The sequence below is a fragment of the Podarcis pityusensis genome (genome assembly GCF_964106645.2).
Source record: "Podarcis pityusensis genome assembly, chromosome: 14".
Taxonomy (NCBI): domain Eukaryota; kingdom Metazoa; phylum Chordata; class Lepidosauria; order Squamata; family Lacertidae; genus Podarcis; species Podarcis pityusensis.
The window spans coordinates 19,821,624-19,847,570 of record NC_138039.1 but is presented as its reverse complement, the minus strand read 5'-3'; the positions used below and the strand labels follow the sequence as shown (position 1 = coordinate 19,847,570).

The 25,947-nt window shown below is 46.3% G+C and overlaps 2 protein-coding genes across 3 annotated transcripts; both read left to right on the top strand.

The window, feature by feature from the left end:
- Positions 1 to 1,245: 1,245 nt before the first annotated feature.
- Positions 1,246 to 7,901, top strand: LOC308462454 (olfactory receptor 5V1-like; the record flags this gene model as incomplete). The annotated part of the gene is made up of 3 exons (XM_080980111.1): positions 1,246 to 1,291; positions 2,803 to 3,289; positions 6,964 to 7,901. The coding sequence occupies exons 2-3, from the start codon at positions 3,163 to 3,165 to the stop codon at positions 7,899 to 7,901; spliced, it is 1,065 nt and encodes a 354-aa protein (XP_080836237.1). The 5' UTR covers positions 1,246 to 1,291; positions 2,803 to 3,162.
- Positions 7,902 to 10,698: 2,797 nt separating this feature from the next.
- On the top strand, positions 10,699 to 25,520 carry NAGPA (N-acetylglucosamine-1-phosphodiester alpha-N-acetylglucosaminidase). 2 transcript variants are annotated; one of them, XM_080981974.1, is made up of 11 exons: positions 10,699 to 10,864; positions 12,743 to 13,228; positions 13,897 to 14,036; positions 14,967 to 15,075; positions 16,616 to 16,744; positions 17,026 to 17,234; positions 18,446 to 18,493; positions 20,299 to 20,427; positions 21,135 to 21,262; positions 22,710 to 22,765; positions 23,579 to 25,520. In XM_080981974.1, the coding sequence occupies exons 1-11, from the start codon at positions 10,740 to 10,742 to the stop codon at positions 23,796 to 23,798; spliced, it is 1,779 nt and encodes a 592-aa protein (XP_080838100.1). In that variant the 5' UTR covers positions 10,699 to 10,739; the 3' UTR covers positions 23,799 to 25,520. The 2 variants fall into 2 exon arrangements, with proteins under 2 accessions (XP_080838100.1, XP_080838099.1); XM_080981973.1 differs by having other exon boundaries at positions 21,135 to 21,266; positions 22,714 to 22,765.
- The last annotated feature ends 427 nt before the right edge of the window (positions 25,521 to 25,947 follow it).

Below are 25,947 nucleotides of genomic sequence, written 5' to 3'. Positions count from 1 at the left end.
AAACTACAGCTAACTTTTAATGATACCCCACATCGTGCTTTACATAGCAGTAGCTGAGGGACAGTTCCTCTGGGAACAGGTTAAAAAATAAACACTGCAAGAAGTTAAGTCCTTTGCATCTCTTACGAGCCTGCTGTTCTCCTAGTGTGCATTATCTGGGCAGAGGCCCAGCAGCTGGATCTGACTGCCGAAACATTTACATCTGTCCATTATCCAAATTTCAGTCAAGGTATTTCTTAAAGCAATGGCTGCTACTAGGGATGTGAGAAGCCATTGTTTTCCGCTTTACTCTGTATTTCACATGCATTTATTTATAATATTTATATCCCACCTTTCCTCCAAGGAGCTCAAGGTGGCGTACATAGTCCTCCTCCCACCCCCCATTTTCTCCTAACATCAACCCTGTGAGGTAGAAATAAATTTTAAAAATTTTTAAAATTGTCCAGTAGCACCTTAGAGACTAACTAAGTTTGTTCTGGGTATAAGCTGGACATTTAAAAAAAATATTATTTATTTCGACTGCGTCAGACCAACACGGCTACCTACCTGAGCCTGTGAGGTAGGTTAGGCTGAGAGCGAGCGATTGACCCCAATATCACCCAGTGAGTTTAATGGTTGAGTGGGGATTTGAAAGTGAGCACTGTTTCCATTTTGCTGCAGATCATCTTCCAAAACAAAAAAACAAAAAACCCACTGTCCACTGCGGCAAAATCACACACTTAATGTAATTTACATAATTCCACAAATGGCATCATCGTTATGTTATTTCACCCCATTCGTTTCCATGCAAAGGAAACACACTGCAGATAGGGAACGACATAATCAAGAATGTGTTTTCTGTGGACTGAAAGCAACAGTGCCAATTGTATTCACTGGATACCAACACTTGCCCAGGGTTTGGTTCCCTTGGAATGAGGCTCAGCGGAGACAGTGGTGTCTTTAGCATATACAGTTTTATTCAGGCACATATACAAACTGAGCAGCACAGAACACCTCTCCCAACTGCTCCCCACAGCTTCACCTCGCCTCATGGATGGGCCAGCCCTGGCCTACGTCCACATGAACCTGCCAGTGTGGCAGTGTGTCTTACTGTACAGAGGACAACTCTCTCCATCTGATGGGTTCCATCTCTTTGAAGGGCTACCTGGCCCAAGAGCAGTTTAAAGATAAATAATCCCAAGGAAGGAGAGGAAAAAGGGGCCTCACACCCAGTGAGCACCAGCAGAGCAGAGTGAGGAGGCACACTGTGGGGTCTCAGGAAAAGTCACAGAGGCCTTGTCCTGTTTTTTTGGTTAGCCTAACTGATGCCATTTTGCTTCTGTAAAAAAACTGCCTGCTTTAGAATTTAGGAGGGTGAGCCACAAATATGTGAAGACCAGATGAAGTTGCTAGGCGATTTTCAGCAAAACCTCCCTCTGCCAGGCAACTCTCCCCTTCAAGACCTTGAGGGCAGGGTGTTTTGATCAGCGCAAGGAACTTTGATAGGGGGAAAGGGAGGGGGGTGCCTATAAAAAGTCTATTTGGAGAGGCTTCACCATCACACTGGTGAGTGTGGCTCGCCTGCTCTGTTTTACTCAGCTGAATAAACGAGTGATTATGGGAATCTCCTCTGTCTATAGCATTTATTGGCTTTTCAATGACCAAGGCAACTTGGGCCTGATTAGCAGACCCCAACAACACGAGTCACCTGCTCACCATCTTCCCCACTAGGGTGAGATGCATTGTGTCTCCGTTTAGATTGTGCAAATATGCACTGTTTGGTTCCCTAGTGACACTTCTGTGACCACCCTAGCGTCAGTCACAGACTCTCCAATTTTCCAGGGACAGTCCAGGATTTGCAGAAGCCGTCCCGGTTTCTGATTTGATCCCAGAATGTCCTGTGTTTCCTTAGGATATCCCCGTTTCATCAGATAAATGTTGGAGGGTACATCACAAACAGGGTTGTTTAGGGTAGACCCCTAGAAATGCTTGAGGAAGGAGCCTGTCTCGGTGGCAGAGCATGTGCTCTGCATGCAGAAGGTCCCGAGATCAAGTCTCAGCATCTCCAAATGCAGCTTGGAGAGGCCCTTGCCTTAAAGCTTGGACAGCCATTGTCAATGTAGACCGGGGGTAAGGTAAAGGTAAAGGGACCCCTGACCATTAGGTCCATTCGTGGCCGACTCTGGGGTTGCGGCGCTCATCTCACTTTACTGGCCAAGGGAGCTGGCGTACAGCTTCCGGGTCATGTGGCCAGCATGACTAAGCCGCTTCTGGCGAACCAGAGCAGCTCACGGAAACGCTGTTTACCTTCCCGCTGGAGCGGTACCTATTTATCTACTTGCGCTGGTGTGCTTTCAAATTGCTAGGTTGGCAGGAGCAGGGACTGAGCAACGGGAGCTCACCCCGTCGCAGGTATTCGAACTGCTGACCTTCTGATCGGCAAGTCCTAGGCTCTGTGGTTTAACCCACAGCGCCACCTGTGTCCCAGACCAGGGGTAGTCAACCTTTTTATACCTAGCGCCCACTAATGCATCTTTCTTCATGGTAAGATTTCCTTGCTCCCTACCAGTGCTCGATGTAAGGAGGTTTCAGCTTGTGCCGTAGCACCCCCTACCACCCACCTAGAATCCTGAAACACCCACTAGTGGGTGGTAGGGACCAGGTTGACAACCCCTGATGTAGACGATATTAAGCTAGATTTATCTCACCTGGTTGGCCACTGTGAGGACAGGATGATGTCCTAGATGGGCCACTGTCCTGGTCCAGCAGGCTCTTCGTATTTTCTTATGTTAATTATTCCCTTTTCATTATCTGTGACAACAGAACCCCCACGGTGTGGAGTGCTGGATCTGAGAGCCTTCGGTGAATACATATCCTCAGAGGCACAGAAGCATTTTAAAATGCCAACCCAAGTAAGCACATTTCTACAGACCTTGGCTCCCAGCAAGGTAAGCACCTCTTCTCCCCCCACCCCTTGTTAAAATCAGGGTAGATGTTTTTCTGGCTAACCCAGCTCTGTTGGTTCAGAAAGGAAGATTCGGCATTAAAACAAATGTGGAAAGATTCTGGGGGAAAAGACAAGGGCTAGTCCTCAATAGTGAGGGAACATCATCACCGATTGTAGCTGTGCCGCATTATAAAAACACTGATTTCTTTCAACAGATACATGCAACAGATTCTCAAATGCTCTGCAGCACCTCTGTTTTCTTCTTTCATGCCCACAGGGTCTTTGAGGGAATCCCTTTGCTTCACAATTCTGTTCCAGTGAGGCAGCCTTCTGCAGCAGCCATCATGGCTCCTGGCTTCAATGGTAGGTGTTTAGATGGTATACGTGGAAACTGTAATGAGGAACAAAGGGAGAAATTAGGTTCAGTTTGTATGTAGTTCATAATACGTACAAAAATGCATAGACTAGGCTAAAATGTGCATTAAAATGCATGCATTAGTGCAAATAACACACCCAAATGCATTTGGGGGAAATTTGCTTTGCAGAGGTGTCTACATATGAGATAAAATTGCACACGAAAATGTGAATATTGAAAAAGAAAAGACATTTCTTGGAAAAGAAAAGAAATTTATATGCAGCTTACTTTAAAAAAACTTAAAGCAGTTTACTAAAAGAATAAAACAAGAAATCATCAATAAAGAGAGAGAACAGAAAAAACAGCTGTTTAAAACATTTTTAAAAATTAAAATCAATGCTAAGCTAAAGCCCATGAGCTCATGTCCACATTCTACATGAAGGAATAGGCTGGCCTAAAGAAAAATGTTTATAGCAGATGCTGAAAAGAGTACAGTGAAGGCACCTGCCGGATGTCAACAAAGTTCCAAAGTATGAGTGCTGCCACACCAAAAGATTGATCTCTTACAAAAGCACCTGGGCCAGTTCTGCACTGTTGAAATATGGAGAGCTGGTCTTAAGAGTGGGGAAATTAGAAATTGGTGAAACTGAAATTGACAGATTTGCCCATCCGCACCAGGAACAATGTCTCAGTATAAAAGAGACTGCTAGTTTGATATGAACAGCTATGCAGGAGGTGCCCTTAATAGCTCCTGTAGAGAAGGAGGAGGAGGAGAAGGATGGGGAAGACGAGGCAGGGGACCTGTGGCCTTCCTGATGTGGCTGGACTCCAATTCCCATCACCCCAGACAGCAGGGTCAGTTGCCAGGGATGAGGGGAGTTGTAGTCCAGCAGCACCTGGCAGGCAAAAGGTTCTGATTTAGGGCTCATCCAAACCTCCCTTTGCTCCACCACTTTCCCCCGGTTTCCCCAACTGCTGTTTGTTCTGATTTAGTGCTAAAGTGTCTGTTTTCAGTGGGAAAGCAGCAGGGCAAAGGCAAAACCGTTCAGAGCCATGCCAAGGAAGCACGGGGCAAGCAGAAAACCACTTGGACTCATGCTTTCTAGGCATGAGACAAGTGGAAATGTGAGCAAGCCCTTAAAGTAAAATGCATGGCATCACGAATCAGCAAAACACCGCTCAGAGACCAGCTGAAGGCAGAAACGGAATTTAAAACAAAGGGTTCCATTTGCTGCGGCTCTTTCCTTGACATTCTTCATTTGGATCCAGAACTGTTGAAGTAACATTGTTTGATTTTCAGTTGATAGATTTTTACTTGTATGCCTCTGTCCTTTTTGCCACATACTTCCCATAAGCTGCCTTGAGCTCCTTTCAACTGAATGGCAGGGTATGCATCCTCAAGACAGACAGACAGACAGACAGACAGACAGACAGACAGAGATTTGCAAGTTAGATTTGGTTTTAGTCTCCTGGTCTTAGGCTGCTCCTTTTGAATCTGTGTCTAGGGGGCTGTTGGGACCAGGAATTGTTGAGAGTGAGTGACGGTGTGTTTGTGTGTGTAAATGTAGGTGTAGTTTGTTTGGTGTGTGAATGTGTATAGCATCCATGTGGCATGGAGGGAGTGGAACCCTGTTCTATGGATTTCAACGCAGTTATTGCTTTATAAATTTTATCACTTAATTTTGTTGTTCTGTTTCCCTTGCAAGCTGCTTTGCAATCTTTTCTGATGAACCCCCAGCCCACTTTCTTGCTCCATACGACATTTTAAGGTATCATTGGGGTTTTATGATAGATTTTCATTGTTTTCTTGTCTCATTTTCTTTAAGTCCACTGCTTAGAAATGTGAATAATTAAATGGTGTATAAATATCTTAAATAAATTTTATATAGAATAAGAGCAACATTGGCTTGGAAGTATTTAAACCTGAGCATTCTGCTATTAGAAATCCTCAATTTTCATTATTTTCCTCCTTTTCCACAATGCTTTCTAGAATTTCCCTAGATAAAGTTGGTGGTGTTAACAAAAGTTGGCTGCTGAGTAGGTCTTACTAGTTCAGCCTGCCTGTGATCTGAAAAACCAGAAAATCAGGTTTGCTCCATTTCCCAAGAAAACTTTTTATTTGCTTATGTCCCCATATAACTTCACACTGCATATCATATATACATGGTTCATGAAAAGGCGACAAAATAGAGATTTGATTGAAATGACCCACCAGAAGCAATGAATAGACGAATGTTGCAGATAAATGGATGGATGTCATAGTTTACTGGAATGTGTGTTGTGACCACAGAAGGCTAAATAGAAGTCTGTTTCTGTAAATCTTTTTTGCTGGATTTCTTCAAAACTACCACCTTTCCCACACACGTTGCCCTTTTTACTCTGTTAATAGGTCTTGCTTATTTATTTTTTTGTAACTTTTGTGAAAAAGATATAATGAATAGGTAAAAATGAAGTAATTCTCTGTCCATATCTTGGAGGGTGATGATGATAATGGCATGTATGGGGGGGCAGACAAGAGGGCATAAATTATCCAACATATGTACCAGGTTCTGTGGGTTAAACCACAGAGCCTAGGACTTGCCGATCAGAAGGTCGGTGGTTCGAATCCCCGTGACGAGGTGAGCTCCCGTTGCTCTTTCCCTGCTCCTGCCAACCTAGCAGTTCAAAAGCACGTCAAAGTGCAAGTAGATAAATAGGTACCGCTCCAGCGGGAAGGTAAACGGTGTTTCCGTGCACTGCTCTGGTTCGCCAGAAGCGGCTTAGTCATGCTGGCCACATGACCCAGAAGCTGTACGCCGGCTCCCTCGGCCAATAAAACGAGATGAGCGCCGCAACCCCAGAGTTGGTCACGCCTGGACCTAATGGTCAGGGGTCCCCTTTACCTTTACCTTATGTGCCAGGCAGACTGGAGTCAAGAACCACTGACGGATTATTTTTAAGGGGTTTCCATTGGAATTTTTGAAGACGGATCTAAATGTGGGAGTAGTAAGCCATAGCTATTCCCACTGCACATTACCCAATACACTTCTAATATCAATCTCCCAAAGAGACTTCAAAGGAAGGAGAGAAAACTGAAAGTCAAGTGTGTATGCAAAAGACAATGGACATTCTGCACATTCTGGATCTAACCAAAGCCTCAAATGAACTCAATTTCTCTTAATGCAATCATTGTGCATGGATTTACACTGGACTGTCCACGCATCTTTCCATTTTCTTTGTTGTTTTGTGATGCTTCCCAATATTACTGCATTATTGCTGCCCAGAGGGGCTCCCTTGCACTATTGTACAACAAAAGCCGAACAAAACTAAGCAAGAATGTTTGCGGTATAAAGGGTTATGAGACTTTGGCAGGAAGTTGCAGAACAGGCACAAATTGAAGACGAAAGAGCATATCTGCCCCAAAACTTTTGAAGGCTCAAAGAACATTGAATGTGGGATCTTGTATAATAGTCCTGACAGCACGTTGAGCACAAATAATTGCAGGAAAAATAAAAAGGACTTCAGGAGGGGCCATGTGTGCGTGCGTGCACAGAGTTATAATGCTCGCCCCCATTACTGCCCCCCCTCAAGATTTTAATTTATGGGGATGAGAACACCTAAATAAGGCTTAGGTTAGTGACCATCACCACATCACATGACTTCCGAAGCTTCATTCATACTCTTTCTTCTTCCCAATGTGTAGGAAACCTCCGAAATCAAACCTCCATCCATGAATTCGTCCTCCTGGGATTCTCAAACCATCCCAAATTGCAAATATTTTTCTTCTTGGCCTTCTCCATCGTTTACACGGTGACCTTGACGGGGAATCTCCTCATCATTCTGGTTGTCATGGCCAACAGCCGTCTCCACACACCCATGTACTTCCTCCTTGGCCACCTGTCCTTCATTGATCTTTGCTACATGACCGCCACCATCCCCCAAATGCTGGCAAACTTCCTCCGAGAGTCCAAGACCATCTCCTACACTGGATGCATGGTCCAAATCTTCTCCCTCATTTCTTGTGTTGGGTCAGAGTGCATCCTCCTAGCGGCCATGGCTTATGACCGATATGTAGCCATTTGTCACCCGCTGCTGTACACGGTCATCATGAATAGGAAAGTCTGCTTCCAAATGGTGGCTGGGTCGTGGACAGGGGGCTTCCTGAACTCCCTTGTACACACTCTCTTGACATCCACCCTGTCATTCTGTGGGCCGAGGGAGATCCGCCATTTTATGTGTGACGTCCCCCCGCTTTTGGAGTTGTCCTGCACGGACACAGCCCTGAATAATATTGTGCTCCACACAGCCAGCATGTTCATTGGGGTTAGCCCTTGCTTCTTCATCATCATCTCCTACGTCTTCATCGCTTTAGCCATCCTCCAGATCCATTCCACAGAGGGCAGGAGGAAGGCTTTCTCTACATGCACGTCTCATCTTGCAGTGGTCATTATGTTCTTTGGGACTGCTCTCTTTAATTACAACCGGCCCAGCGCAGGCTATTCCTTAGATGTGGACACACTGGTCTCAGCCCTGTATTGCATCGTAACCCCAATGCTAAACCCCATTATATACAGCCTACGGAACCAGGAAGTGAAGCTGGCAGTGAAAAGACTGACAAGTGCAAAGTGGAACGTCTTCTAAATCAAAGGTGGGCAGATACCAGGCTTACTAGATCTACTATTTTCGCTATTTGCTAGAACCCTGAGGTTCCTGATTCAGAAAGCGGAAAGACCCATCCTCAGAGGAGGCTGCCTGGTGTCTCTCTGGATGAGCCCCTGCTCCCATGGCTTTTCTCCTTCCAACCACGAGGCCTACCTAGAATCAATAACTCATGTAGAAACACTGGGGTTTCCTGTGAGAAGATACTTTCCCATTTAGCTACTATTATTGTGGATATAGCAGGACACTTTAAAAGACAAATAAGTAACTAGGATTGCAGTCCTGTACACTGGGAATAAGTCTCATTGAACTGGGAGGGATTTATTTCTGAGTAAACATATATGCTTGTGTTGTTAAGAGTATATTTTTTTTGGAAGAACACTTTTAATTTCTTCCCTCCCACTTTGAGCACCCTGTTCTGCTTGCTGTCGTAATGACAAGCGGTGCCCCCCCCCCCCGCCCCGATCACTTAAGCCAAAGTCTCCTGAAAAATCCACTCTGAGCAAGAGGAACTCTACACTGGATAGGACAGTTGGTGGCAGTGGTTGTTGATATGCCCCGCTTCAAATTGTTCCTGAACCAAGCTCTCATTCATTAAATTGAGGATGTCCATTTATAAAGCAAATTTCCACCCCATTCAGAAAACAAAACAAAACAAACCCCTAGCTAATCCAAAAGATTGATTTAGAGATGTGGTGGTCCCAGTTTGTCTATAACCTTCTTAGGTGCACTGACTTAAGAACATAAGATGAGAGTGCTAGATCTAGTCCAGCATCCTGTACACACAGTGGCCAACCGGATACCCACAGAAAGCCCACAAGTGGGGTAGGAGCACAACAACACTCTCCCCTCCTGTGGTTTCCAGCAACTGGGTCTATTTCTTCTGACCATATTGGCTAATGCTCATTGATAGCCTTGTCCTCCATGAATTTGTCCAATCCTCTTTTAATGTCATCCAAGTTGCTCACCATCACTGCCTCCTGTAGGAGCGAGTCCACAGTTTAATTATTATTATTATTATTTATTTATTAAATTCGTTCATTGCTTTATCTTGCCCAAGGCTCCTCAAAGTGACTTACAGCCAACAAACCAAGAAACCCACATAGATATATTAAAATCAAGGGTGGTTGGAGGGGGGGCGTGCATTTAAAACATCCCACTCATTTCTAAAAGGCCACAAATAGTTGAAGGCCAAAGGTCTGGTTATAGAGCAAACTTTTTGCTTGGTGCCTTAACTATGCACTGCATGAAGAAGCATTTTGTCTATCCTGACAATCTTCCAACATTCAGCTTCATTGGATGGCCCCAGTTTCTAGTGTTATGACAATTAAAGAGGGGGGGGGACTCTCTATCCACTTTTTCCACCTTTGCTCTGCAAGTGGGGGTGCTGACAGATTTCAGGGCCCGCCCTAACATTAGACAGTGGGGTGTTGTCCTCAGGCAACAGGTGCTGGGTGTGGTTGGGTGGGTTAAATGGGCAGACAAAGGAGCTAGGCCAGTGATTTGTGATGTGCTGTCCCTTGCTCACAGATTCATATCCCCACCTGCTTCATGTAAACACAGCTGAGGAAACTAATAGGCAAGCAAGTCCCAGGGTCAAATGCAAAATCATCACACAGAGCAGCAACCTGTGCAAAGCAGTGGGTGGAAACTGCTTGTCTATCCCAACGAAATACCATTAGAGGACTGGAATAAGGTAGAGTGGAAATGACACGATGGCCTAAGGGTGCAATCCTAGCCCCACTTACCTGGGAGTAAAGCTCTACTGAATTTAGTGAAACTAGCAGCTTATCCACACTTACCTTTCCAGACACGGTCCATCCTTTAAAGCTCCGTGTCAGAGCATCTTTTTTTTTGGCTCTGGAGCTTTCCATGCAAAAACCCGCTTTTTAGCAATCAATCCCAAAGAATCCCAAGAAATGTAGTTTGTTAAAGGTTCTGGGAAGTGTAGCTTTGTGAAGGGTAAACTACAGTTCCCAAGTCTTTAGGGGAAAATGTGTCTGCTGTGGATGTGACCTTAGTCAGGATTGCTGCCTTAGCTGCACTATTGCAATGGAGCCTGCACCCAGCCCTAAGCAACATGTAGCTGGGATAATCAAAATGTGGTGTAGTGGTTAGAATGCTGAACTAGTTGCTGGGAGAGCAGGGTTCAAATCACTGAGCTCCTTGGAGAAAAAGTGGGATATAAATGTAGTAATAAATAAATATTCCTTCCCTCCTCAACCCAGCACCTTCCCCTTCCCTTGCGGTTTGCCTGGTGTCAAATTTTATACTGTAAGGTGGGTGACAGTGTGTCTTAGTTGACAGAAGATGGCCCTCAGTTTGGAGTGCTGTTAGAGGACAGCTCTCCTGTCAGGTCCAACACCCACTTAAAAGATAAGTTAAAGTCATAAAAGGGAGGGGGGGTTGCAGTTGCCCACCGCGAGATAGCACCTAGACAGAGAAGGCACACTGGTCCCCCGGGGTCAGTCTTTCCCATCACGATGAGATTTGGTATGTCTGTTTAAATTACAGTAGTTATTTCTAAATTTGCATCAAATTAGCATAGTATTTGCATCAAATCAGCACATGCAAATTTTATGCAAATACACATCCTGTTCCAGCGTAAGTGGCCGCCTTAAGGACAAAACAATAAACAACAACAACGAAAACAAGAAGACACTTGCTCCTCCTAATCTCAGGCGAGCAAATCCTGTGACTCCGCTAGTTGGCCACCAGAAGGAGCAGTGAAACCACGCTTCCTTTTTCCGCTCCTGGCTTTGCAGCTTTTGAAATAGTTTCACGTGATGGCTTGTCGTGTGACCGTGCAGCAGGCTCAATATGGCGGCCTCCATAGAGCGCCGAGTGTATAGAGTAGGCGAGGGGCAGCGACCGACTGCTTTGGTCGTTTTTTCTATGGTGCTGCTCCGCTGCCTTCTGGGAGTTCAGGGTCACGCCGTAGCTTGGTAAGTGCTCAAACCAGAGGAGAAGCCTTTCCACCTCTAAGCATCCTGTGGGCGCGGGGGCGAGAGTTTCCGGCTCTTCCCACCCCCGCCGCATTTAGCTAATCTTTAGCTGTGCTTGTACGTGAAGGAAACTCAGGTGATACGAGGGCCGAAGAGATCAAACTGATAATACCCGGGCTGATGTCCCGTTGAACAAGTAACACTGCTTGCAAGGTAGTAGAACAAGGAGAGGATTTTGGAATAGCACCGTATTCCCCGAGTGTTTTTGTTTGTTTGTTTGTTTCAGGGTAGAGATTCTATATGCATACGCATACAAGTCCCTGCAGAGAACTTTTTTAATTTGGGAGAGCCTTAACAAAATGCTTTCATTCGTCTTATCCTGCCACATCAGTACTTCCCCATCTTATCACATTTGTGGATCTGGCGGCTGTGTGCAGGAAGCTCTCCAGTTTTCTCAAACATTCTTCTTTGTAACTAAATGAGTTCTGTTCTAGAACTTGGTGGTAGTTTTGTCAGGCGGAAATGGTTGCTTTAACACAGAGATTGAGTGAAGTTTTTCCAGTGGTGGAGAAAACTCTGGGCACCTTAATTTCTGGCTCTCAGGCTGCATTAAAAGACACGTGAGTGGGGGCAGTAGTTTTCTTAAATCCACTGAGTGTTCCTCCATCTTCTTACACAATGTGGGTTTCCTTAGGGTTTCCTTAGGATCTAGTTTAGCACAGAACTGCCTACTTACAGATGTTCAGCCCTCAAAGTGTGCTTCCTCATCCAAGCACAAGCCTGATCTTGCCTGTCGCCCTTTTGATTTCTGACCTGCTTAGTGGCAGTTGTTTGCAGTCCCTTGAGTCAGAGTTTCTTCTTTGGTCAGCCCCTCCCCTGGCCTATTTAGCTCGATGTAAAATGACAGGCATGGGAAAAGAGCAAACTTAGTGTGTTTATTAAAGGTAAAGGGACCCCTGACCATTAGGTCCACTCGTGACCGACTCTGGGGTTGCAGTGCTCATCTCGCTTTATTGGCCGAGGGAGCTGGCGTACAGCTTCCGGGTCATGGGCCAGCATGACCAAGCCGCTTCCGGCGAACCAGAGCAGCGCACACGGAAATGCTGTTTACCTTCCCGCTGGAGCGGTACCTATTTATCTACTTGCACTTTAATGTGCTTTCGAACTGCTAGATTGGCAGGAGCAGGGACCAAGCAACGGGAGCTCACCCCGTCGCGGGGATTCGAACCGCCAACTTTCTGATCAGCAAGTCCTAGGCTCTGTGGTTTAACCCACAGCGCCACCCGCGTCCCTTAATGTGTTTATTACCTGAGCATTAATGGAACGGCTTTTAATGGCTCATTAGAGCTGCTTGTGGTGAAATAGAGGCGTTGTCTCAGAAAGATCTTCACTCCATGTAGGTGGAGAGGTGGTGTTTCCTAATGGATACCAGTCTTATAACAGATGGCCTTTCTTCCACCCAAATATACTCCAAGTTCTAAATGCCTTCCTCAGTGCATCCTTTGATAATTCAAAAAAGTAATCTAGAATTTAAGATTTCACAGAATAATAACATTATGAGGCTTGCGTAGTTTGGAGGTGATATCTAGCTAGCAGGAGGTCCCACTCTGCAACTTTATTTGTAATTCAATGCTTTTCAGTTAAAGGGGTAGTAACACTGAGGACACCAGCTATCAGTCCATATTTAATTATATGGGTTTTGCATTTCTTGGCCCAGCTTTGTACAGATTTATTAGAAATTTGCTCCAAATAACATTTTGGGGTCAACCTTGTATCCGACATATGTTGTAAGGAAGCAAGGTGGTGCAAACGATTTGACAGGGCAAGCTAGTGAGTCTGAACCTGTATGATTCACATTGGAAACTTGCAAAATTTCAGGAATTCATTGAACGATGACCTGTTACCACCGTATCTTCCACCTCGACACGGTCCGCGGCATCACCATCGGTACGTTCGGGACTGTCAAGCTCTCCGACACGGCAACACAACACATGAATCCTGGCCTAGCAATAACAGCACTGTCTTTCCACTGACCGTCACAAGCATCTTCATCTCTGACATCCCTCCAAAGGGTCAGAATAGTCGACATGTCTATGGCCATCTCACTACAGTGAGGAACCCCCTGAGGACGTTCTCTGTGCTGGAGCCTGGTGGGCCAGGGGGCTGCCGTAAACGCAGCCGAGCAACGGTGGAAGAGACTGCCAGGCATGGCAAGTGCCTTGTGGCCCAGAATGGGGGTTACTTCAACACGAAAACTGGAGAGTGCCTTGGGAATGTTGTGAGCGATGGGCATCTCATCCAGTCCTCTGGAGGGATTCAGAATGCTCATTTTGGCATCCGGAAGGATGGCACTCTAGTCTTTGGGTAAGGAATCAGCAACTCTTCCTTTTAAACCAGGTGTTGGGAGCTGGAAATCACATAGTACCTGTCAGGCCATTGGGCCATCTGGCTTAGCATGGTCAACACTGACTGTCAGTGACTTTCTACGATTTCTGAAATCCTAGAAAGCAGGGGAGATACCATGATCACAGACTTGGAGTTTGGAAGGGACTACGAGGGTCATGCAGTTCAACCCCCTGCAATGCAGGAAACTTTCACCCAGTGTGGGTCTCAACCCACAACCCTGAGATTACAAGTCTCATACTCTTCCACCTGAGCTATCCCTCGGATCATGGTAAACTGTGAACTTGGAAGGGACATTGGTGATCACACTTAGCTCAACCCACCCTTCAGGGCTGGGTTTGCAGTGCAGAGTGTACTGTAGCATCCCTGATGGAGAGCCATTCAGCTTCTGCCTCATAGGAGAGCTCTATCACCTCCTGAGATAGCCTGATCCACTGGCCATTAAAGCAGTATTGTACCACAGTCAAGGCTTTTGCCAGAGGATCCTGGGAAGTGTGGTTTGTGAAAGATGCTGAAAGCAGATCCCTATTCCCATCACAGAGCTACAATTCTCAGAGAGGAATTGTCCTTTAAATATTTTCAAATGCCGCTCCCTCCTTATAACATGGCTCCTCTGTTGTCTTTTCCAGCTACCTCTCTGAGGAGGACGTGTTGGCTAAAGACAATCCCTTTGTGCAGCTTGTGAGTGGGGTGGGCTGGCTCTTGCGAGATGGGGAGGTCTACGTGAATCAGAGTCGGGCGGTGGAATGTGACGAGACGCAGGAAACAGGTAAATTTGGGGAGGGGCCTTCTCCTTTTGTCTGCCTGATGCACTGGATGGTCAGAAGGTGAGGAGGAGCGATAACAGGGGGCGTGTATTGATCTGTCCATAATGGGAAGCACCCACAAGGCTTGGTAGCCACCCAAGACTGGAGAGGAACTGATGTGTCTTGCATCTTTTCCTTCAGTCCACTGCCTTTCTGTGCCCCCCCCCCCCGCCATGCTTTCTGTGCTGTTAGGTGGGTGAAGAGCTATGGGATTCACTTGGTTCCTCTGGTGAGTAAGGCTTGGGCAGGGGAAGAACATGTTCCATGAAGGTCCTGGCATGACCTAGCAAGCTCTAGACCACCCCAGGCTCAGCAGGCTCAAGGCCAAGGCTGTCCATGGCCCTAATGGAAAAATTAAGATATAAGATGTAAGCATTAGGAAAAGGTAATCAAAAAGACAAGTGGTGATTTGTGGTACTGTTTAATTGAATTTGTATGCAACAAAGAAAACCATTTTGCACCTCCTCAAACACACCAGTGACTTGTGGTTAATGGACTGCAGCTAATCGTATTAATTTTTATTTCCTTCCCAGAACCAGATATCTGGTTTTTTTAATGTTCTTTCATTATAATCACCATGCCCACGCTTCAGCGAAACTGAATTCTTGTATTCTCTCTTCAAATGATTCATTACATTTATGTTTCTTGTCTGTATGCTCATGAAAATTAAATACATATGTTTATATATGGCAAAACAAAAGACCAGAGCTGTGATGGTACCCAGCTTAAAGCAGACAGTATTTAAGAAAACAAAACATGCTTACACCATTCTGCTGCAAGGAGAGGTTTTGCCCTGTGATTTTTTTTTTTTAAAAAACATTCTTGTAGCAGAGTGATTATGTTTCTCAGCTATTTGTACTCTGTCTCACTTTCTCCCCACCCCTTTGTGGTAGGTACGTTTGACAAGTTCATCAATACTGTGTCTGCCAGGACAGCCGTGGGGCATGACAGGCAAGGACAGCTGGTGTTGGCGCACTTTGATGGGCAGACACATACAAGGGGGTAAGTCTGATTAGTTTTTGAAGTCATTCCTCCTAGTGGGGTAGGTGATCCATGCCTCAGATTGAGCTCTGCTTGGAGGGCCTCTTTGTCTCCTTGATGTGTTGTGGGTCAGTTTTGCTTTTTTTATTTAAGTAACAATTCAGGATAGGGACGCGGGTGGCGCTGTGGGTAAAACCTCAGCGCCTAGGACTTGCCGATCGCATGGTCGGCGGTTCAAATCCCCGCGGCGGGGTGCGCTCCCATCGTTCGGTCCCAGCGCCTGCCAACCTAGCAGTTCCAAAGCACCCCCGGGTGCAAGTAGATAAATAGGGACCGCTTACCAGCGGGAAGGTAAACGGCGTTCCGTGTGCTGCGCTGGCTCGCCAGATGCAGCTTGTCACGCTGGCCACGTGACCCGGAAGTGTCTGCGGACAGCACTGGCTCCCGGCCTATAGAGTGAGATGAGCGCACAACCCTAGAGTCTGGCAAGACTGGCCCGCACGGGCAGGGGTACCTTTACCTTTACTTAACAATTCAGGAGAAAAGTTAAATAAGGAATCCAACTGTAGGTGCTAGCATTTAACATGTAGGTGTCTGAGGAATTTCCATCCTATGACTCAACAAAGAGTGATGAGATTTGGGCATAACACCAAGCCGTGGTTCAATAAACCATGGTGTAGGGACACTTGGTTCTGGTTTGTTTAGCAAACTAATTATTATTATTATTATTATTATTATTGTTATTGTTATTGTTATTTATTTATACCCTGCCCATCTGGCTGGGTTTCCCCAGCCACTCTGGGCGGCTTCCAACAAAACACTAAAATACAATAACCTAAGGCTTAAACAATCCTGGAGGACTTAGTGTCATGTACGAACCAGGCCTGCCTAGCACCAGACAAATATTATTCTGTAATGTATCCCGGTTTGCCCATAACGCTAAGAGGTTGGTTTGCAAACCTTAGTTTATGTTAAGTGCAATAAACCATGGCTTACAGGCTAAGGCACTGGGGCAGGTTCAGATGATTAAATTAAACCATGGTTTAGTTAACCAGGCCTATATGAAAGAGCCTTCTTTTTTTAATGACCTGAATTGACCCTCATCTTAAAGAAAGCAGAGCCAGGTTTGGAAGGTTGGTTACTGTGGTACGTGAATTCTCTCTCACATGAAAATATATGGTCGTCCCCACCAACCCAACCCTCAAGCTGTTATCTTGTCTGTGCTACAGTAATCGCTGGTTCTCTTTTCAGGGCTGCCCTAAGACTTCTCACTGCCTGAGGCAGATGGTGAAGTCTTGTACAGAAGCCTAGCATACAAACAGTTTAATCTTGCATTGACACTGTTAATGTGCCAGAACATTCCACTACACACAAGGACCACAGGCTAGCGTGGCCGGGAACAGAGCATGCCACATGGCTCATCCAGCCCTAACACTTAACTTTCGCTCCCTTCTCTCCAGCATTTGCCTCCTTCCTCCGCCTAAGGATAGGGCCAGCCCTTACTCTTCTTCCGCCTATGCAAGGCATCTTCTCACAGCTATCCCCTTAATCGTTTGCACAGCCTCAGCCTTTGGGATATGGCTGATTTCCTGAAGCAGCAAGGCGTCGTCAATGCCATCAACTTGGACGGCGGAGGGTCTGCAACCCTGGTCTTGAATGGAACGCTTGCTAGTTACCCTTCAGATCACTGGTAGGTGCTGTCGCTGTTTGCTAAAGGGGAGCTCGACCCTGTACTCGTGGACAATGCAGAAAGAGCCCCCTGCTGTCACACTTCTGGTCCTGAAGTGGCCAGGCTATGTTTGGGGGGTGAGACAGTTTTCTGTGGGTCTGCATCAGTGTCAAATGAATTTACTACAGCTGAGAAACCTCGCTGCTTCTCCCAGCTTTAAAGAAGTGCCAGGATGTGTACTAGGGCTTGGCTTGGCTGCTGTTGTTTTTCTTTTGGTGTAATCAGTATTTCTTTCTCCCCAGCGAACCTTACCCCATGTGGCGCTGCCCTCGGCAGGTTTCGACTATCCTGTGTGTCCACGAACCTGCCTGCCAGCCTCCGGACTGCAGTGGGCATGGGCACTGCGTCCTTGGGGAATGTCAGTGCGATGGAGCTCTCTGGAAAGGACCAGCATGCGATGTCTTGGACTGCGGCCCTTCCAACTGCACCCTGCATGGAATCTGTACAGAAGGCAAGGCCACGTAGGCTGGGAGAGGTGTGAGCATGTGGGTCAGGTAGAACAGGTGCTCGGCCTCCAAGTCAGGGCTGCCTATAGAGATGGGGCTCTCAGAAGCACATCACTTGTAGCAAGTAAAGGTAAAGGTAAAGGTAAAGGTAAAGAGACCCCTGACCATTAGGTCCAGTTGTGGCCGACTCTGGGGTTGTGGCGCTCATCTCGCTTTATTGGCCAAGGGAGCCGGCGTACAGCTTCCGGGTCATGTGGCCAGCATGACTAAGCTGCTTCTGGCGAACCGGAGCAGCGCACGGAAATGTCGTTTACCTTCCCGCTGGAGCGGTACCTATTGATCTACTTGCACTTTGACATGCTTTCGAACTGCTAGATTGGCAGGAGCAGGGACCAAGCAACCGGAGCTCACCCCATCATGGGGATTCGAACCACCGACCTTCTGATCAGCAAGTCCTAGGCTCTGTGGTTTAACCCACAGCTCCACCCACGTCCCTACAGCACCCTTGATTTAGAGGCTGCCTATAGAATTAGGGTTCTAGAAAGCACATTGCTATTAACAAGTGGGACTCCTGCTGAGACTGCTTCTGGGCAAATTGGGGTTTTTAAAAACCCTTGGATATATAGCAGGGGATGTTTTTTTACTCCTCTTTTTCTTTTGGTTAAAGGCAGCCTCGGACTAACCTGTTCTGATTTGTTAGGATGCTGGCTCTACCATTGGGCAGAGTGAGGCAACTTCTTGGTATCCAGTATAGGAGCAGTGGTGGCAGTTTCCCACCTACTCCTCCTGAATCCCCCATCTTGGAGGACAGAGCTGTGTTTGCTCCCCAGGCTCCCCCTCGCCCCCTAAACTGGCCTTTGGCTTTTAACTCTCTGTTTCCTTTTTGTTTTGGTTTAGTCTGCTTGTTTTTAAATAGAACTGTCTTTTAGACTTGTTAATGCTGTTTTAATGTATTTACGTGTTTGTTACTTTCTTCAAATATTTTCAGTTGCTTTGTGTTGTCACTGAAAAATAAGGTGACTAGCTTAATAACAATATTCCCCAAATGTCCTCCATTTCCCCTTGGCCGTGGCTTATCTGAAAATCCCACGTTCTGTCCTGAATTCCCTCCTTTGCCGGCACTGGTGACTCTATTCCCGGTTGTGCCACAACTTACCTCTCTGTGCCCTCACTGCTCCAAAATCACATCCATTTCTTCTTTCCCCCTTTATTGCAGAGGGATGTCTTTGTGATGCTGGCTGGCAGAGCCCCAACTGCAGTGAAGGTAGCTGGATTTCCTCCCTAACAATCCTTCCTTTGTAGAGTTGTGTGTTTGTGTGAATATTTATTTATTGCATCAGTTTGTAACTTGGGAAACCAATTGCAAAAGTTAGGGCAGCGTTTGCCAACCTAGTGCCCTCCAGTGGTCTTGGACCGCAAGTTCCATCGGCCCCAGCCATCGTGGGGCAGAGTATAAACTCAAACAAAACAAAACAAACTTTTCACCCTTTGGCCAAATAATAAGCTGAATTGTTACAGTCCTTGAAAATACGCTGCAGTTGATTGAACTGGCAGTAGCTGTTTTTCTCCGGTTTTATTGATTTTATTGCCTTGTTCTTCTTTTATTGCTTTACTTTGTGTTCCTTGCTCCAAGCATTCTTTGGTCAGGATAGAAATTAACTACGGTAAATATATATTTCCAGGGCAACTTACATTGTGATTGACTTTTCTGTTTTGACTTTGCTACATGTATTGGGGGTGGGGGAGGCACTTTTGGTGGCCTGCATTGTGGCCACCAAATGCTGAGTTTTTTAATTATTATTGTGATTTATTCCAAAAGAAGGAGGAGCTTATGCAAACTGCAGAAACGACATGGGCTGCATTTTCTGTCCTGGGACAGATGTGGGGGATGGAGAGATCCACAGCTGCCCCCTTATCCAGCTTACTCATGTCCATGCAAGGTCCTTACCATCTGTGTCACCAGGCTAGTGCTTAAATGCAAGGTTGGAATAACTGTGTGTGTTTGACCCTTCGTAGCAGGGAAAGCCAGCAGGTGTTCTCTGGCTGTTCTTGTTGTTGGACTCCAGATCCCATCAGCCCCAGCAAGTGCGGCTTGTGGCCAGGCATGATGGGAGCTGTAGTCTAGCAACATTGGAGGCTGCCACGTTGTCTATCCCTGCTTTACAAGGGAGGGGAGCAGCTCACTGGTAGAACATGTGCTTGGAATGCAGAAGGGTCCCAGGTTCAATCCTTGCATTGTATCAATTGTATAAATATAACTATAAATAAAAAATCCTGGCGTCTGTGGGGAAGGCTGGGCAAGTCGGTCATTCTGAAAGCATGGAAGCTGCTGCCAATCAGTGCAGACAGTACTGAACCAATTGAACAAGTAGTCTACTTTGGTATAATGCAGTTATATTGGGGCTTCCCTTGCTCTTGACCTGGAAGCTGCAGGCAGTGCAGAATGCTGCGGCACAGCTGCCCATGGGACTGACACCCCACCAGCATATAGCACCTCTGCTCAAAGATCTGCACTGGCTTCCTACCAGGCCAAGTTCAATTGGTTTCTTACTGTTAGTATATAAAGCCCTTAACAGCTTGGGAGCAATTTACCTGCGAGATCGCTTTGCCCTATATAAGCCCACTTTACTGCTCTGAACTGGCCCCGTTAAAAGTGCCAAATAATATTTTTTCAGCATTTGTAAGAAATCAGCGTTTTAGCGTTTAACCTTCGCTTTGGCTCACACTATTGACATCAGGCAGAGTACTTACAGCGAAGGCACCTTTCTGGCGCCTACTAAAATCATTTTTGTTTAGACAAGTCTACCCACACCTGTGGAATGCTGACATGTGTTTTCATTAGGCTTTTAGCTTATTTCTGAAGGTTTTGAATTGGTTTTTAACTGATAATTTTATTGCTTTATTCTTTTTTTGTTAAGGATTTCAGGTTGTTTTCTTTTTGTAGGATGAAGCGCTATATATAATTTTTGCGAAGCAAATAAACAGTAAATATATATTCCTTGCCACCCAAAGTCCTGATGGTGTTTTGCATGTGGTCTCCTCCTTCCCCCTCTCTCTCTCCTGCCATAGCCTGTGCTCCTGGTTCCTATGGGGACGGCTGCCTTCAGAAGTGCCTCTGCCTCAATGGTGGTGCCTGTGACCCTGTCCACGGAACTTGCAATTGCTCAGCTGGCTACCAAGGCACGCATTGTGAAGAAGGTGAGAGATTTGTTTATTTTAACTTGGCTGTGGTGATAACGTATTTGCTCTACTCCCTTCTTGCTGAGTTAAACAGCACTGTCTGCACCTGGTACTTGTGACTGTCACTGCTCCCCTCCCAGCCTTTATAATTCCTTAATGTGGGGAGGCATGCTTTGGGCTCCAAAGAAATTGGGACAGCCGGAAGACTGTAAGCAGCGAAGAAATGGGCGAGTTAGCTGACAGGAGAGGCTCAGTGGAGCCAGCTAGTGGATGAAGAATGTCCAACCTTTCCACATCTTCTTTGTTTGCATCACAGATTCTACACACAGTGCACAGTTAAACTGTGGAACTCACCGCCACAGGAGGCAGTGATGACCACTAACATGAATGGATTGGACAAATTCATGGTTATTAGCCACAATGGCTCGGTTCTGCTTCCACAGTCGGGGTATTCATGCTTCTGAATACCAGGTGCCAGAAACCACAGGAGAAGAGCACACACGTCCTGCTTTCTGGTGTCCCCACAGGTATCTGGTTAGCCTCTGTAAGAACAGCTTGTTCTGGGCAAAGGCAGAAGGGCTTTGTAAGCTTTGGCAATCAGCTGCTCATCCGTGCCTGAAAACCCTGCTGTAAGACAGAGAGCCAGGCCTGATTCTGCCATGTTTCCCTGGCCTGCTTGCTGTTGTGTAACCCCCAACTTGTCTTCCCTGTGATTGTTTTCTCAGCCTGCCCCAGCGGATGGTACGGGCCAAACTGCCAGGATGCCTGTCCCTGCCCAAACCAGCGTCCTTGTGATCGGAAGACGGGCAGTTGCAACGTTTCTGCTGAATGCCCCCTGCCTGACGACGTAGACAGGGGTAGGTGGCTCAGGGCCTCGTGACTCAGAAGGAGACACAGCCTGAGCTTTTCTTTTGGAGGGTTTGGCCCTTGGCCTTTTTGCTTCCTGTTTAAAAGGGTCCTGGAAAGATAGGAAGAGGCCTTATTTAGACTCTGGCTCATTGGCCCACCAATCTCAGTATTGTCTGCACTGACTGGCAGCTGCTCTCCAGGGCTTCGGGCAGGGATCTTTCTCATGTTGTGGAGGGGGCTGACTAAAAATCAGCCCTCCTGCCAGGGAAATATCTCCTCACTCATATATATATGAGGCAAAGCTTTAATAGTAGAAAAGTGTAACATGCTGACTGAGAGAAACAAAACATATTGAGGCAAGTGACAGGTAGCCTTTTTTAAACAGCCAACCTGAGGAAAGGGGCCAATTCTAAAGTACAGCATAAAAGCCCCGCTCTCTAGAGGCCAGGTATTCTATTGATCAAATTAGGCCTCAGTGCTTTTCCACACCTTAGCCCAGGCATAGGCAGCCTCGGCCCTCCAGATGTTTTGAGACTACAGTTCCCATCATCCCTGACCACTGGTCTGGTTAGCTAGGGATGATGGGAGTTGTAGTCCCAAAACGTGCTGGAGAGTGAACATGGAAGCTTCTGTATGTGAAGCTGTTGCTCTGCCTGAGCCATGTGGTTCTTGCCTGCGGTGTTATACCTGGGACAGCTCTTTCTCTCCTGGGCTGCTGCCAGTCAGAATAGCAGTACCGTGGTGAATAGGCCAAGAGATTTGATGGCTTCATATATCCCAGCTACCCTCTTCTTGGTCTACATTCCAGAGTGCCTGTGGATTTTGGGGTAGCTTTCTAGTGGTGCAACGTACAAGGGAAGAAGACGGATCAAAAAGCTGTAAGAAAGGGGAAATGGGACGATGCCACTGTATAGAAAAGGGGGGCGGGAAGCGGACTTTCTTCCTGGTGCGTTTCAGGGTTGCCTCTTTCCCAAGGAATGTAAACACTGTAAATTGAGGCTTTGAGCCAGGTGAAGTGAAGACCTGCTTGCGTCCCATTGGAAATCTCGTCGATTTCAAGGGTACTTAAGCTCCAGTTGCACTGGAGCCAAAGTTACTATTTCTTGATCTTTGAATGCTTGCTGAAGTTGAGCAGATTACAAGTGGGTCGAGTCTGATGGAATGTATGGATTCTTTGAGAAGGAATTCCTTGAAACGAGTTAGGGCACTAGGGGTGTCGTCTCTTTTTGGTCGCCACCCCACCCCCTTACACAGTTGTCATCTGCGTTCGTCTTGAACAAACTGACATGTCCATCCCTTTCAGGACAGCAAGAGAAAACTAGGCTCTTGATCTGACGTGACGATTAAGCCTTCATGGATCCGTTCCAGTCTATTTGCTGCATTGGAAATTTGCCTTGTCCTTCGTGCTTGGCAATTAAGCATCTAAATGCATCTCTCTCTCCCTCTCTCTTGCAGGGCAGTGCTTGCTGAAGGCCGATGAGAAAGGTGTGCTCCTTGGGTTTACAATGTAAGTTGTGTGCTTTGTGTTTTTGTAGTGTGGTTGTGTGTTGTAATATTTTCTAGCCTCCTGTAATAGAGCTAGTCGCAGAGTCTTAGTCTACAAGACCCCCTCCACCTCTGCATAGTCCATCCCCTTGCCCAGTGCAAGCAGTATAGATCACCCCCAATAGACGGCTGTCCATCCTTATCAGGACACAAGAAGAGGCCTGCTGGATCAGGCCAGTGGCCCATCTAGACCAGCATCCTGGTCTCACGGTGGCCAACCTGATGCCTACAGGAAGGCTGCAAGCAGGAGCTGAGCACTCTGCACCTGCAAACCCCAGAAAATGGTATTCAGTAACATTACTCTGGAGGTGGAGCATAGCCACGGCAGCTGGTAGCCTTTGTTAGCCTTTTCCTCCATGAATTTGTCCAACTCTCTTTGAAAGCTATCCAAGTTGGTGGCCATCGTTGCCTCCCGTGGGAGCGAATTCCAGTTTTAACTATGCAGTGTGTGCCTCCGCTTTGAAGAATCTGCATCATGGGAGATGCTCACCACCTCTCTAGGGAATCGGTCCCCTCGTCCATCTGGCCTTGCCATCAGGAAGCTGCTTCTAATGTTCAAGCACAGTCTCCCCTCCTGCAGCCGAAGGCCATTAGTTCTAGCCTCGTCCGCTGGGACAAGTCTATTCTAGCAAAGTGATTACAATGATGAAATGGGAATCTTTTGACTTCTATTGTCAGTTTGCAGGCTGGCGTGTTAAGGTACTGTAAACATGCTGATTATTATTTTCATCGGTTACCATTATTATTAATAGTATTTTTATTTTATTTTTTACAGTAAGGAATGGTTTATAGGAGTCTTATCTGTGCTGCTTCTGGTTAGCGCCGCGTTCAACATAAAGCACTTTTGCTGCAGCAGCTCCACAGGCCGACAGAACTATAAGGATTACTTCTCCAGGCGTCCCAACAGTTCCCACTATGAACTGTTAGGGAAATCAAACAGTTTTCCACTCGCAGGAGGAGAGAATGAAGACTACACAGAAGACACAGAGACCTAACACAGACGGCTGCGATCCTTTGATATGAGAACCAGCAGGAGGCCCCATCCATCACTCTTGTGTGATGGCACACTGTAGCAGAACCTTCCAGAAGGAACAAGTGGCTTCCACGTAGAACTTGACTACTGCTCCCCTCATTGGCCTTGCCTAGGGGCAACGGACCTTTTCCCAGTACAAGAGCCCATATTCCCATCTGGAAACCACCAGCAGTGAGCAGGGCCTAAGGTGAAAGAGGGCAGAGCAGTTAACCCAAGTTTTACTTTTTTGTGTACTGTAGGCTAGTTTCCACAAACCCACCTCTGTATCCTCCATTGCGCTAAGCAAGAGGGAATATCAGGGTTAAAGGACACATTTCAGCTGGCAAAAGAAACATCTGGGGAAGTGTGGGGCTTTGGGAGAGGGGTTGCGCTGTGAGGAGGGTCCTGAGGGACAGATAAGAGAGGGATAAATTTGGCCTCCAGGCCTGAGGTTCTCCACCTTGGACTCATCCTTTTCAAAATGAGGCACTGCCCTTCCAGATGTTTTAGGTTGGGGAAAGAAGTCTAGAAGCTGCTGGGGCTGGCCTTGACCTCTCTGCTGCTCCAGTAAAGGACTTCAAATAGAATCCTCTGCACATAAAAACAACCACCACATTACAGTATGGACTCCAGCTCCCATCACTCTCAGCCACCATGGCTGATGGTCACAGATGAGGCAAGATGTAGCCCAGCAACAGCAAAAGGGCTGGAGGTTCCCCACCTGTGATGTGTCATGAGCCAAAATGGCTTTCAAAAAGAGGAGCAACTGTGTAACTACCAGTGTTTCCTTGCTGAGAACAGGTGGATGTAGCCAAAGTGCAGAGTGGGGCTGTTTAAAAGCCTTCTTGCAAACACCCCTGTGCTGTTTTGCAGAGGCTGCTGCCTTCCTCTCTTTCCCGTGCCCCCTTGACAGCCCGGATTCAGCCAAAGCCTGTATGCCTCTGCCCCAATCCCAATTAGTATGGGATCCAGGCTTGGGCCGGATCCAGGGCTGTCAAGGGGCAGGAGAAGATTCTGGGTACATCCTTACTAATTTATTTAAGTGGTGGTTGCAGCTGTTGCTGGGAAGACTAATGGGCTGCTTCAAAAATAATGTTAAACCCTACTTAAAATTAACTGGCTTGATGCAAATGAGCAGTGTGCTGGTTCACAGTGCTCATTACTTGTTCTTGTATTGCTCCAGTCTGTGCTATGCTGGGGGGAGACGTACCAGAGCCTGGTTCAGCATCACATGTTGAGAAAGTGCTAAAAGAATTAATAATGAAAAGGGCTTCACTGTGAGGAATTTTACTTCCAACTCTGGTTATCAGAGTGCTTGACTCTTAACGCCTTAAGTATGATGGCCTAAGTTAGGCCTATAGCATACGATCTTATGACAAGTTTTTTAGTAATATATTTTGTAAAATGTAGCTGCGGGTGGGATTGCCTTCCAATAATTTATTTTAAAGCAGAAATTAAGCCTGTCTCGGCCTGAATACACAAACCACTTTTCCTTTCTGTTCCACTTTGCCTCTTCCTTTGTAATGCCAGGGGTCTTTGGCAGCCCATGTGAAATGTTGTGCCATATTTTAAATTGTGTGTTTTGTTAGCTTCAAAAGTTGAAGAACAGTTGCAGCAACCATCCATGTTTGGTGCAGGGATATACTTTTTATACAATCAGGACTATATACTTTTTACACAATAAAGTGACATTTTTTCCTCTTGAGTTATGAATGTTGTCCTTTGACTACCTGAAAGAGGGTGCCAAGACTTGGCATTGTTTCCAGATGCATAGTGACAAGAGTCTCGTCCATTTTTACATGGTCCCCAGATACCTTAAAGCCTACATACAAAATTGGAACTCTACAAAGGTTCAAATGCACAAAAATACTACTTTATTTTAGATCAAAAATTAAAAAACACATCTTACTAAAAACTTCCATCTTACTATAAATTACAAACAAAAACTCTAGCTGTGTAGTTATGTGTTAAGGCCACATTTGAGATACAGTGGTGGAAATACTGTTTCACTGCCTGGTTTATGAGCAATTCCATTTCTATCAGCTTTGCACCTCAGAAGCAAACTATTGCCCAATCATCTGTGCATTCTAAAAAAACACAAACATTTGCAAAATCTGAATTAAAAATACACT